At 36.2% G+C, this 14,678-nt stretch overlaps 2 protein-coding genes across 3 annotated transcripts in view; both read right to left on the reverse strand.

The window, feature by feature from the left end:
- Positions 1–10,572, reverse strand: part of LOC140165761 (uncharacterized) — a 38,675-nt gene extending 28,103 nt beyond the window's left edge. For both annotated transcript variants that reach the window (XM_072189082.1, XM_072189084.1), the window contains exon 1: positions 10,274–10,572. In XM_072189082.1, coding sequence (XP_072045183.1) covers positions 10,274–10,376 — 103 coding nt within the window. In that variant the 5' untranslated portion in view covers positions 10,377–10,572. The remainder of the gene's footprint in view (positions 1–10,273) is intronic.
- Positions 10,573–10,596: 24 nt separating this feature from the next.
- The window catches only part of LOC140165760 (uncharacterized), a 193,124-nt gene continuing 189,042 nt past the window's right edge, over positions 10,597–14,678 (reverse strand). Inside the window, exon 8 of the mRNA XM_072189081.1 lies at positions 10,597–10,944. Coding sequence (XP_072045182.1) covers positions 10,597–10,944 — 348 coding nt within the window. The remainder of the gene's footprint in view (positions 10,945–14,678) is intronic.

A 14,678-nucleotide genomic window follows, 5' to 3' on the forward strand; every position in this document is an offset into this window, starting at 1 on the left:
AGATTCCCCTGTGTACATGTTCAATGGGAACTTGAATGTATCCCCAGCAAACACAAAAATGTTTTTAAAACATTTTAAACATGTTATATTTTGGGTTTTGGCAGGCGGCGAGTTGCATGATAGAGCCGGCAACTTGTGAAACCGCCCGGCCGTATGGCATTTTCCATATACTTGGTTAGTTTTGTGGGGTTCATTATCGAATCCCAACGGTTTTAGCTTGTATTTATATTATTTATTAACATAGGCCTATTTGTTTGTGATATTTCAAGTGTTTTAAAATTTCAAAATAATCCCATTCAATTACACGGTTGATGATGGAAATTAACTGAATTTAGAGAATGCACGGCGACCACCACCTGGGTTTTGGTTTAGATAAAAACTTTCAATAACATTAAAATGTCGGGTTATATAAAGGCCATGGAAACGTTTTAAAACGTTTTGTATGAAAACGCAACAACAATATTTTTAAAATGTTATTGTAAAATATGTTTTTGCAAACATTTTTTGCCAAATATTTTGTTTAAAACACTAACACTTAAATAATATTATCTATATAAATAAAAGGAAGTCGCTAAATCTTGTCCAGAAGCAGGCTCCGAGATGCTTTCACTTTCAGCTCTGATTTATTCGTACATTGATCGGGTACATATTGCCATTAAACCATCTGACGTTCATTTTTGCCAAACTATTCAATCACTATGGAAATAACAAAAAAAATGATCGGTTGCTAGGCCGTTGAGGTCAATAACCTTATGGTCAGGTCATGACAGCAAACGCGTCAAATGCAAGCGATGTCCAGCACGCACGGTAAGTGGCGAGTCACGTACCTGCGCGTACATGGTTTCACGCGCATTGCGGCGCATGGTATGGGTGCACTTAATGTTGGCTTGCCGCGCGTAGGCCTACGTATGTATCCAGGAATTTGGGAAGGGGGGGGGCACACTCGGAAGTTTTTTGCCGCCACCTTTTTTAATGGCCACAAAGCACCATTTTGTGTCGCGCGCCGTGCAGCCGGTTGTGTCCCCTCAAAATTGGAAACGTGGTCAAAGCAAAGGCCTTGAAGCAATTTCGGGGGATCATTGGGTGTAAGCTGATGAAATGGGGGGTCATTGGGTGACAGATTTGCAAAATAAGTCCACTTTACAGAGGGTATGTTAAGATGTAGCCGACAGAGTCGTGCAACTGTTCCGTATAGCCCGAAAAGGTTAAATGTTAGGGGGTGGATGAGCCCACTTGGGACTTGAAAGTCCACATTTTGGAAATTCTGCGGCCCCCACAAATAAATCATGGCTCATGTAGGCCTAGCTATTAACAACACGGAATCGCTTAAAATGTTTTGCTGCAACTTTTAAACATGTTGCTTACATGTTTTATACCATTATAACCCGAAATTGAAACGTTTTCTATATAGCAACCTCTTCTAACATTAATGTTTTATGTTTGTTTGGATAAAGTTAAAATCAACCATTTTGTCACGAGCTGTTTCAAACGAAATCTGAGGGATTGAGTGAGTAACAACATTATCACAGGTCTGGATATTCACTTAAAGTTAGGCTTCTTTAATATGACAGGAGCTAACATAATTTATGATTACCAAGCTAACATGATCATTACTATACTGGATGAATAAGCTACAGATTCTACACCAAGACACCATGATTATCATCACCGTTGACCATGTTAACTAACCACTCCCGTTTACTAACCGCTCCCGTTTACTCAACTAGCGGGGACCCGCGCGAAGCGCGGGTCTCCCGCTAGTGTTAGAATATTTGCATTAGGTTATCAACAAATGTTTTTGAATGTTATGAAAACGTTTTATACCCTTTATATGTCCTTTATATAACCGACATTTCAACATTTTCTGTCAACCTTTTCTGAACTTTTGCGAATAATGTCGAAAATGTTTTGTGTTTGCTGGGTCAGGAACCAGTTTCATGGTACAGGAATCACACCACTAAATCAAGTTCCTATTCTTTTATGTGTTAAAAGGTACCCAAGAAATTGTAATTTTCTCATGGTCATAACGTCATTGTTCATTCAAAACACCATTTTTGCACAAGTACCGTACTGACGCGAGTATAGTCCCACCCCGTTTTTGGGTGAATATTTTTCAAAATTGGGGTGGGACTATACTCAATTTAAAAAAAAAAAAAAAAAAATTCAATTTATTTTGTATTTTTAATATGAAAATTGATAATTTGTTTTCATGTCATAGTCTATTAATGATTTCAAAATGCATTGAATTTCTGAAATTTTTCGAAAATTTGGGTGTGGGACTTTACTCGAAGGTGGGACTATACTCGCGTCAGTACGGTATATGATATATTCTACCCTATACTTTATTTCGTCAAATAAACGCCCCCGTGGGCGTTACATTTTCCCAAGGGGGGGCGTTTATTTGAGGTCATTTTTAGCACAACAATTCCCGTTAAAATCATTAGGTAAGCTTTAAAAGTCACGCTAAAATGACGAACTATGAACTTTTGACACTGACTTTTGGTTCACTTCCAGTGTTCCGATGCAGATTTTCACCATTTGTTGCTGCTATTCGCGACCATGTGAGCAACTTGGTAAGCTTACTACACAAGATAGCATGGAAATATCGAATTTTGAAACATCTTAGGTTGAAAAAAAGTGGTGGGGCGTTTATTTGAGGGGGCGACTATTTGACGAAATACGGTATTCTAACATGAGGTAAACCATACCAAACTCTACAGCTCAGCGCCTCTATGTTGTGACATCAGTTGGTCCATGGAACAAAAAAAAACCTTCATAAAATTTCATGATTACAATTTCATGATTAAAATGATTACACATTGTGGGGGTTCTGCATTTTTGATGCTATAAAAAACATTTTGAAAGTATTTGCTGATGGAAAAATATTTATTGATATAACATTTCAACGTCACAAACATGGAAAAATAGACAATTTTGCTATACAATCTGGTCTCATTTTACCACTTTTGCATTCAAATGTACAGAAAGGCCACCCTCTGTGCCAAAAATCACTTCCAGACTTCCTGTCTACAAACTATTATGGCAGTGTGGAGGTGGTCATGTGTGTATTTATAAATAGGCATTTATAAGTATAGTCAAAACTAACTGGTAAAAGACCTAATTTTGAAACATTTATGCGGTTAAACTCTTAATTATTTGCTCATAACCCCGAGTGGCCCAGTCAACCCACCTATACTGAGAAATCTGGCTAGGAGCCTGTTCTTCGTAATCTTTCTAACATAGGCTAGATCTATATCTGCAAGGTCTATAATAATCAGACTAGACTCCTTGAAGACCTTTAAGGTAGAGGTCAAGAATTTACTGAATAATGCAGAGAATTCAGGATATCACCTATTAACTTAATGTGTCCTTAAAGTTTATATATAAATGTGCATTGATATAAGGAAGCTTAAAATCTTAGGTACTTGTCATTTTGACATTTTCCAAAGACTTTAATACATAATAGAATGAATGGTCTATTTCTGTCAATTAGAATTAGTTAAGGGCTGGGGTATGAACGTTTGGACAGTATTTATTGTGGGACATTAGAGCACATCAGACATATCGAATTACATTCTGAATACGAAGAATTTCATTCTGATATCAAATAATTTTGATTTTTTGAAATTCGCAATTTAATACACATTTTATGGCAAATCATTAAAAATTGATATTTTTGATATTTAACAGTACTTGAAGTAAACTCTATAAATCTGATGATTTATACTTAAAGTGTATGTAGGTGGGATGAAAAGCCGACGATCAATTGAAAATTTTGACCTTTTCAGTATTGAAGATATGGATTTTTTCCCTAAACACCAAAAAAAAAATTAGGTCTTTTTGGGAAAAAAATCCATATCTTCAATATGATAGGCCAAAATTTTCAATTGACCGTCGGCTGTTCCTCCCTGCTACATACACTTTAAAAATATATCATTAGATTTATATAATTTACTTCGAGGACTGTTATATATCAAAAATTTGAAAAATATCAAATTTTTATTATTTGTCATAAAATTTGTATTATATTGTGATTTTCAAAAATGAAAATTATTTGATATCAGAAAGACATGCTTCGTATTCAGAATGCAATTCGATAGGTCCGAGGTGCTCTCATGTCCCACAAAAATACTGTCGAAAAACGCAATAAACGCCATTTTAGATCCCTTAAGCTTCACATTGCTGTTGAATATTGAAAGTTTTGCAACTAATGTGGGCCTATGAAAACCTGGACTGTCAAATGTTGTCAGCATTGTCACCAGGAGGGATCAACATCAATCCATGACAATGATTACATGGCATTAATTTGAGAGTCTCAGTGAAGTTTTACAAAGTGTCACAAAATGTGGACCAATGTAACATTCTATCAGTTGATGAAAGGCCCAAAGACCCAGGGCCCAAATGGCCCTTGAACATTTTGGCATATTTCAAACACTGTCCATAATGCATAACACTGATATTGATGCTGTACATAATGTGTGTCCCACAAATTTACATTATAAAGTCAATTTTGCAGTGCAAATTGATCAAAAATAGGCCTTCGTATTTGGTCTGCTTTGCAGATCTTATCATTTTTCATAAATTAAGATCGTCAATGGATTCAATGGGTCTTGACTGATTGACCGTACCGACATCTGTCATGGTCATCACTTATCTAGCATCATCATCAGCAAACTCAAATCTTTCCTACCAATTTACCCATTTTGCTGAGGAAATTGAATCAATTAAGCTGCTTATATCTCAACCAAAAAATGCACATTGTCCATAGCATTTGATAAACCTGGGATCACTTGCAGAACTATTTTCAGTTTGCTAATGCAATGATAATCACTATGGATTTGATTATTTTGTAGTCATTAATGCATTATAGGAATATATCTATAGGGCTATGGAACTTGGCTTTTAACAATTTGTAATAATTTGCCATTAAAATTTGTTTTATATCACCAATTTAAAAAAATCAAAATTACTTGATATCAATAGGACATTCCTCGTATTCAGAATGCAATTCGATATGTCGTATGTGCTCTCATGTCCCACAAAAATATTGTGCAAACATTGCTATCCGATGTCTTAAGTAAATAATAGAAAAAAATAGAATGGAATGAAATAATGACCGAGTGAATGAGTACAGCTTATCAAACCTGATGAGTTTCTAACAGATATGATAAAACATAAATTTCCAGCTATATTAAATTGTATAGCTATTAGCCTATTATTATATTAATCTGATCTTTTTATCTTTGCGCAACTCGCATATTAGGCACAGGATAATGGTACATGCCATCTTGGTTATGCGCCTGCGGGTATAGGGAAAACAATTCATAAACATTTCAAATTTGTTATTCCTCCCTCATAAATTAAATAGCATTATGATGCCATGGCAACATCTTAGATGTGTTGGAGAAGGGAAATCTCTAGTGTCAGTCCCATAGCCAGGGGATTTGAACAGTGACTGCACCACGAGAGAATGGGGGGAAAATGACCCCCCCCCCTCCAGACAGAACTCATGCCCCCCCCCCCCCAAAAAAAAATTTCCACTTTTTGCGGTAATTTTGTGCAAAATTTGTTGTTTTTTCCCCCTGAAATTCACTTTTCCCCCCTAATGCCCCCCAAAAAATTCCTGGTGCCACCACTGGGTTTGAGGGTTTTGATAAAAACCCCAATAACATAATATGTTCAAAACAAGGTAAGAAGACAAAGAGCTATCAAAGAGCAAACATGGGCCAATAATTCTATCGCAAGTGACAAACAATTTATTGTTAATTCAAAAGTTTAAGAATTGTACATTTTCATGACCACATTTCAAATCATCATGAAAAATGCATTAAAATAAGTACAAGCCTATAGTAGGAATTCTAACTGAATGAACGCAGCTTTCAACAGCTGTACTCAATCTAACCGTGATTGTATATCGCGTATTTCAAACTACAACACGAATGCACGACCTTGGATACAATGCTAACCAATCACGAGTGTGTTGGCATGGTTGGATTCACTTCTGCGATACTCACTCACAGTCGTACACGCTGGCATACATCACACAGTGTATGCAAAAAAAGTCACGCTATTGAAAGCTGCATTTATTCAATTGGAATTCCTACTATAGTATTGCGGCCCTGATTTGGTAAAACAATCTAACTTGAAATTTGGACATTTTCAGATAAATACATATCTTGAGTAATGTGAGGGCGCTCTTTCCATTGGTGACATCCTCAAATCACCACCATGCTTCATTTTGAAGATAGCAGAACCTATCTTGACACTTTTTTGTCACTTTCCGTGTATTTAATATGGTAAAATGAGCTATCTCAAAGTTCAGTTCATTTTACCGCATTAGCCAAGACCCTCTAGAGAGCCCAAGACCATCAAACACGGCAAAACAACCTATATATCTCAGGATAGATCATTTTACCAAATTAATGAGGTCGCGATGTTTATTTTTCTTACGAGGTAAAACAATTTAAAAGAATTTAACTCCCTAAAAATGGTTGTTATTTCAAAATTACTCAACCAAATCAGCCAACTTTTTTCAAATAATAAGATTTTTATATTTTCTAAGATATTAGATGTGTTTAATAATTCATCTTATTCAAAAAGAAAAATGTCAAGTGTTCAAACTTAAAAGCTCTTTTTCTCAAAACAGCGATTTTCAAGTTAGTTAGATCATTTTACCAAATCAGGGCCGAATTTGGTTTAGTGGTTCTTGAGATAGCTCTTGATATTTTGAGAAAATATCTCAAATCTTTTTATGTTGAAGCCTATGGCTAGCACGTAAAGCATTCAACTAGGACATCATAATAATGTAAGCCTAGTCAATATTGGAAAAACGCAACAAAAGTAATACCTGTCATTGGATTCTTTATGTGTATGGAGTGCCATCATGTTATGCCTTATGCACCAAATCACTGCATTTTTCAAAATTTTCTCTACTTCTGAGGGGACAAATCCCCCTCAGGCTCCCCCCCCCCCCCCCGGCAGTGCACAAGTGTGACACATTTTATCAGAAGTTTAATCTTCAACAATATTGCATGGTTCATGCACCTGGTATAATCTGTGTTGGTTATAATTTCAACAAGTGTTCTAACAGTCAGGATAATGATTTGAGTTGAACCCATAAAATGGGAAGTCCGCCTACGGACCTGAGTGGGTTGCATGTGTACAGGAAGTGTTAATGAGGACCAATTGTTCCATGAACAGTAAATAATATAGAATTATTTATATTAACCCTATCATACCAGGTACTACAAAATACTACTTGATATATGCGCTGTTCGTGCATGCATCCCACGTGGTGTGATGACGCAATCGCCCTAAGTGATATATAGGCATGGTTTCGCTGGCCAGCAAAGCGCAACATCTGTGGCAAAGTGTTGCTGACCCAGTGCTTGGCATGCGAGGGGTCTCGGGTTCGAATCCCACCCAGAGCAAACAACTTCTTTCTTTGTTTGCTCTCTTTATTCCTTCCTTCTTTCTCTTCCCGTCCCCAAAAAGCCCTTCAGGCCATAATAGTGTTAACCATATAGTGGTACATTGTAGCTCATAGTGAAAAATATAACCAATTCTACAGGTTTATTATTTGACATGTTTGAGGTGTAAGGATGCCAAACACCCATTGGTTTTACTAATGTTGCAAACAAAATCACCAGTTGAGTTCAGACTTATTTTCATTTTAGCATTGACATTGTCTAAACTGTCAATCACAGGGTGTATAGCCCATCACCTATCAAATTAGTACACTTCCTACTGATGACGACCTGATTTCAATGACAACTATTGGTACATGGAAAAATGCACAAATGCAAAGATGCTTAAATCATGTGGCCTCCTCTGAAAAAGTGCATTCTCTTATTTTTATATTAACTGATATTATACTGATTATGTTCTTAGTTATAGGCATTGGAAGATGCAATATGTTTCGTTCACATACTTTTACACATTTAAGCACAAAACTGCTAAAGCACATGATTAAAGGGGCATTTCGTGATCCACAGCCTCATCCCCACTTTTCCCAAAAAAAGTTGAGATTTTTACACCACTGGATACCTCTGGCTACATAATGTTTATGTACCAAATATTTCTTGCAGATTAATTGTTTAGCAAAAATATCGCTAAAATGTTAATTTCGTTCTGGTGCACCAGAACGAAATTACAACACATTGTCTATGGAGCAGTGTAATACACATAATCATGCATAACTCGCAAACGCAGAATCGGAATCAACTGAAATTTTGGAAATAAGCTTTTTTCGTGGATATCTACTGAAAAATGTCATAAAAAGAGGATGCTAGGATCACGAAATCCTCCTTTAAATTTGTGATACAAGATTCTAGGCATAATCCCAGCACAGATGTGTGATCCTGGGGACATAAGGCCCCGAACAATCGATTTTGAGTTTCCCGTCACATAATTTTTGAAAACAAGTGAGGTAACTTTTTCATTATTCATTATTCATTATTTTCGTGACTTTCATTATATGACAAAATGCGAGTGTAAAACACGTTGTTATTTACCGCTCACTCACTCAAAGGATGTTTAACCAAAGATATAAACTTGCAAAGAGGCTGCAAGGTCAAAATTGATACCAATTCCTTTCTTTTTACTATTATTTTTCTTATTTATTTATAATTTTGTGTGATTTTTAAGTACAAATTATCCAGTTGACGTTGACATGCGATATCGTCCACTGCATGACAGTACGACCACTGTCGCATATCTTAATTGATATGTACATGACAAATCTTTAATACAAACGTCAGCAAAGTCCCATCAAATTGAAATCAAAATACGAAACAATTGCAATTCATGAATTGGTAAGTTTTACAACTCCATGTCGAATCTTGCGCCAACAAAATTAAAGGAAAACCCCCCATGCGTGCGTGTTTTGTTGATGTTGAATACCGCATAGTTCTTGCAGCAATGTCATAAACACAACGGAGTTGAAATATATAATTTTTGCTCTTTTGTATATTAAATTTAATTTAAAACTATATCGAATACTATTTAAAAATAAATAATTGATCAATCGGGACAACAAATATAAAATTAACAGTATTAATATATTTCTTTAATTACCACAAACAACGATATTGTGCAAAGTCACAAACAGCACTGTAGAATCAGACATTGAAAAATATTTTTGTTCGACCGCATATTTCGTGCAACAGTGTCACAATAGAGCAGAGTTGAAATATATAAATTTTGCCATTTTTGTACAGTCAAATTAATGTAAAACGATACCAAGTACTATTTTAAAATATATGATTGATATTTATGAAAAGAAATCCAAAAATAACAGAATCAATATTTTTTTTTAAATTCGCACAAACATCACTATTCATTGTGCGATTTCGCGAACAGCACTGTAGAATCATTGATCTGCATGACAGCATTAATCTGTCAGTCCAGTATATGATACGCACGTGGAAAAGGACAGCGACGCGACGTCAACATATTTACAAAGCGTTGCGAACCGGGCCTACAGGATCTAGGCTATCACTATCAGACGCCAATCAACCGGCCGCAATGAGTTTACTGCCGGTAGCGAAATCGATGTTTTGAATTTGATTTTTCCACTAAAAATGCACAGATTTCATCGTTTTTTTTGCAAAAATGATAAGATTTTATTTTTATTTTTCAAAATCGCAATAATGAATTCAAGTGCGGGCCCGAAAATGAAGTGCGGGCGGGCGACGGGAAACTCAAAATCGACTTTGCCACGCCTAACACCATTGTATATTCCTTAGATAAAATATGCAATGTGGATGCATGTATTGCCCTTGCAAAGGCTATGCAATTTACCATTCATTAATCTTATGGTGAAACAAGAAATGTCTTTAAAAAGACAACACCATGGATGAAGATCATATTTCATAATTTTGCATTGCAAGTACTTGGAATGCTAGTAAATTTGAATGTTTGTCAATTTGCTGAACTGATTAACAAATGGAAAATGTTTGATTTTGTCTTTATCAGATTGCATCAATGTTTAAATTCTGTATGTTTTAGCACATGTACCAAATGTAATTTTGATCATTTTCTTTTTTGTGCAGTGATTTTGTAGTGTTTCTACTTTTCACTGATCATGCGTTTATACTGAGCACCTCGCACCCGGGACCTCACATTACCCCGGGCATTACCGCGAATTCACCGTCACCCCCATTTTAATCCGCTCGCATTCACCAGGTCGTTTCTACTGGGCAGGGCTGCAAATGCAGGGTAACATATCACTACTACTTGAATCCCTAATGCGTCATGCAATTATAGCACTCACCTGTTTTATTGATGTGATTATTCTGATCAATCAATGGTGTCCCTGTGTAGTTTTTCATGTATTCAGTTGGTGTTTCATATTCAGCTTTCACTGCATATTGCATCAGGGTACTGATATCTGGCAAATCACAAGGTGTCACGGCATCTTTCTTTTTGGAATGGAAGAATTTTGATTGCACTCTATCTAAAAAGTTTTATGACCTGACTTCGGAGATGATTTCGGTGCAGATTTGGGTTCCATTTTGGATTGAACTCTACCCATCAAAGTCTTATTGTTTCTAACGTCTGATGCACCTTGAGATTGTGCTCTACTCATTTTGGTCGTTATTCGAGCACTTCTTTTGGGAGATTTGGATTGACTGCGCATTTTATCTTTGGCGGTTTTTGCCATGTTACGATTTGCCGGTCTGGATCTATCCATCTCTGTGTCCATCTCGTAGTGTTTACGAAACATGTGTGGTGATGCTGGTGATGAAGCATTCCTGGGTCTGTTTCCTTGTACGCATGTGTAGTCAAATCCTCCTCGTGGTGGTAGCATTGGTGGGTACTCATGGTGTCTGTCGGGGAGCTTTTTGCCATTGTTTTATCCTTCTTGTCTGGTAAGACCTTTATCATGGGATATATTTCAAACTCATTGTGTGAGTTGTTGTATTGTTGTCGCAATGTCCGTACCTGTTGGAGTAGTAAATATAATATATTGTAGTCAATCAATCTATCAATCAATTAAAGTTCATTTCAAGAACATGCAAGTTCGGATCAATCAATGCATTACTGATTGCAGGTCTTAGCTAGGGTTTTAAAAGTGCCTGTCATTTTTATCAAAACTGCCTGTCCAATTCATTCAATTTTACTTTTCTTACTTTTTTCCCATGCTTTCCCTCTCAATTTCATCTTTTCTTAAAATAAAGTTTCTTCCCTTTGACCATATGTTTACCCCATTCCTTCCTTCTCATGTCATCGTTATACAAATGATCGGGCATTACAATTATTTGAGCGTATTTGCAAAGTTCTGGTTTAATTAATATGCAAAGTTTAAGTCGCAACCAGTGGCATAGATTTCATTTTGACATTGGGAGGATGGGGTTGGAAAACATTTCTTGAAGTATAGTGAATCCAGCGCCTTTTGGCTACAGAATAAATTTTTCGGTACAAATGCACGCCAAGTGCATGAAAACTTTGCCATATTGAAGCTAAACTGGGGAAATATGGAAGCGCATAACAATTTGCCATTTTAGGCTAAAAGGGCCAAATATGAGGTTAATTTGGTCAGAAACCCACATACAGACGTCAACATTGGGGGATGATTGTATGCACCATCCCCTATCAAAATAGTGGGGATTTATCTCCCCCAATTTTTCCAAAGTACCCAGCAACCACAAAAACGTTTTAAAAACGTTTTAAATAAGTTATATTTTGGCTTTTGGTTTAGGTAAAACGTTTTAATAACATTAAAATGTCGGGTTATATAAAGGTCATGATAACGTTTTAAAACGCTTTTGTATGAAAACACACTGTAACAATGTTTTAAATGTTTTCAAAAAATGTTATTATAAACTTTAAAAAAAAAAGTTTTTACCAAATATTTTGTCAATACTTAAATAACATTATGTTAAAATATTTGAACCCAGCAAACACAGAAATGTTCTTAAAATGGTTTTTTTCAAAACCTTTTAATAACATTTAAATGTCGGGTTATATAAAGGTCATGAAAACGTTTTTAAAACGTTATTGAAAATATTTTGGCCAAACATTATTCGCAAAATATTTTTTCAACCCCAAAATAACATTCAGTTTAGAATGTTTTGTGTCAAGTTTTCAAGACTGTTTTTAGATTGTTATAAAAACGATTTTATCCCCTTTATATAACCCGACATTTAAACGTTCTCTGCAAAACATTTTTGTTTGCTGAGCAGTAGATTATCAAAAAATGTTATTTAATGTTATAAAAACGTTTTATACCATTAATGTATCCTTTATATAACCCGACATTTAAACGTTTTCTGACAACCTTTTATAACCTTTTGCGAATGATGTCGAAAACGTTTTGTGTTTGCTGGGTAGTTGGGAGAAAAGGCAGTAGAGGCCAGGTGACTTTTATGGGCCCAAAATACAAACGTTTCTCTCCCCCTCCCTTTTTTTCTCTCTCCACCCTCTTCTCTTTCTCCTTCCTTTTACCTCTTTTTTTGTAAATCATAGGGGGTGGCCACCCCATGCCCCCTCTTTGGCACCGCCACTGGTGTCCACTCAATGTCATCGGCATGTGCATTATCATTAGCGATGAAAATGTCCATCATTGGATTACGACATGATGACGAGGTGCAGACCGTGTGAACTCAATCATAATAGTGTCATAATCGGGAAATTACGACATGACAAAACAATACTATAGGTGTGGACTGGGTCTTATATATAATCTTATCATGTGTGAAAAGAGCATTCAATTGGTTCAGCTGTTCTGCATGGTATATTCTACATCCAATATAAAGGGTAAAGCACTTTTGATGAAAATGAACAAACATGCTCAAAATCAGTTACATATCTTTATCATATGACTTGAATTTTAACAAATGTTTGCATTCACCAAACTGACGACATGAAAAAGATCAAATTAAACATGAAACTGTGTCATTTGGCTCAGATTCCAAACAATTATCAAGTATACAACATGAAAATAAAATTTACCATTTAATTGTGTCAAATTGGGCTATTCCAATTGAAATCCATACCCCCCTATGAAAGACATGCTCTTAATCTTTCACACAAGCGTCACCCATTTATAATTAAAGACAGAGATAAAAACAATTTATCGCGTCTGATGTCACTATCAATTACGATCCTTGATTGGTTTACACAGGTTAATCAGCTGCCAGAAAGGAAGACCGATCTATCTGGTGCTGATCGGAGAAAAGGAATAGCAGCAAATGGCGAAAAAGTTCAGTACTTTTACAAGGCAAAAAGCAGCTTTTCTAGGCATTGTGGACATGGTGCCTTCACCAAAGAAAGTTTCCCACTATAAAGACCTAACTTTTGAGATGGTTTGCATGTCGAAAGGTACAAAACTAACAATAAGGCGCCCGGTTATAAATCCGCGTTCAGCAAGTCATCATCACGACACTTGTAAACAAACCGTGCTCGAGTTTGATTGACAGGTGACGTCAGACGCGATAAATTGTCTCCAGAATACCCCATGTGCTGTACATGGCACTTATCTGAAATTGTACCCTTTTTCAGCCAGACCAAACCATGACATATCTTTTATATACACAAGCAACCAAGCAATAGATTTGTGCATCTATCAGAAACTACCCTTTAATTTAGGCTGTTTAGGCTGTGAAGGATGCAGTCTACATACATCAATGAACATCAAAAGAGAAGCTTGGTTGATCTCGGTGTCAAAAAATGACTGGTTCCCATTTTTCATTTCAAATTTAATAACCCTATTTTGTCTTACTTTCAGGAGATCTTAATTTTTGAACACTTGTATTTATGAGTACATGAGACCCCAATTACCCATAAATACCATCCAAAACCATATATTGTAGCCCTCCTTCATGTACATGTTCAATGGGAACTTGTGTGCACCAGGATTGAGTTGTTGGGTCTTTTGCAAAAACATGGTGCATTGTGGTGTAATGATAATCTTCTTTAGGTAACCCTATTTGAAATTCATGTGTGGAAGATTAAGGTCAAGTCTTCCACAGAGTGCGTATGGATTTCAACTGGAATAGCCCATTTGGCGTGTGAAGTAACAAATGTTTTTTTCACGGGTTCATCAATCTTTACTACAAATGTTTTTAAAAAATTGTAATTGTGTCATTTGGCTTGAAATATGACAAATGTTCAAGTCACTGCTGAGTTTGAAAGGGAAGCAAACTTGGTATGATAATTGATTGGAAATCAATCCTGACATGGGCGCCATCATGTCACAACTATATTGCTGGCACAACCTAGAACCTGCATGCTCAGTCCCTCCGATTGCGATTTATTTCTTTTTTGCTTATTTATAGAGCTTTGTAATTTATAATAATAATAAAATAGTATTTCTCCATGCTTTCTTAATGGCCATATCCCTCAAAAGGGTGCCATATGTGTCAATATACAGTGCAAGTTGAACCATAGATACTAAAAATGCCGAGTGTGACAGACAACAGGACCGGGCTGATCCCCTGCTCTTTGCAAAAAAGGCCTGTAACTTTTACATGTCCATATTGCTTGTCTGGTTCATGGGACCACCATTTTATGTGACTCTCTGAACCATGGCATGGCACGCCATACTTACTGTGGTGTCTGCACGTTTAGGGCCACAATGAGTGGGATAGATGAGAAATGAGAAAGCTCATGATCTTACAACCTTTCAACCGATAGCATAGCGCACCAAATTATACGACCACCCTCTACCTCTATGC

The sequence above is a fragment of the Amphiura filiformis genome, chromosome 12 (assembly GCF_039555335.1).
Source record: "Amphiura filiformis chromosome 12, Afil_fr2py, whole genome shotgun sequence".
NCBI lineage: Eukaryota > Metazoa > Echinodermata > Ophiuroidea > Amphilepidida > Amphiuridae > Amphiura > Amphiura filiformis.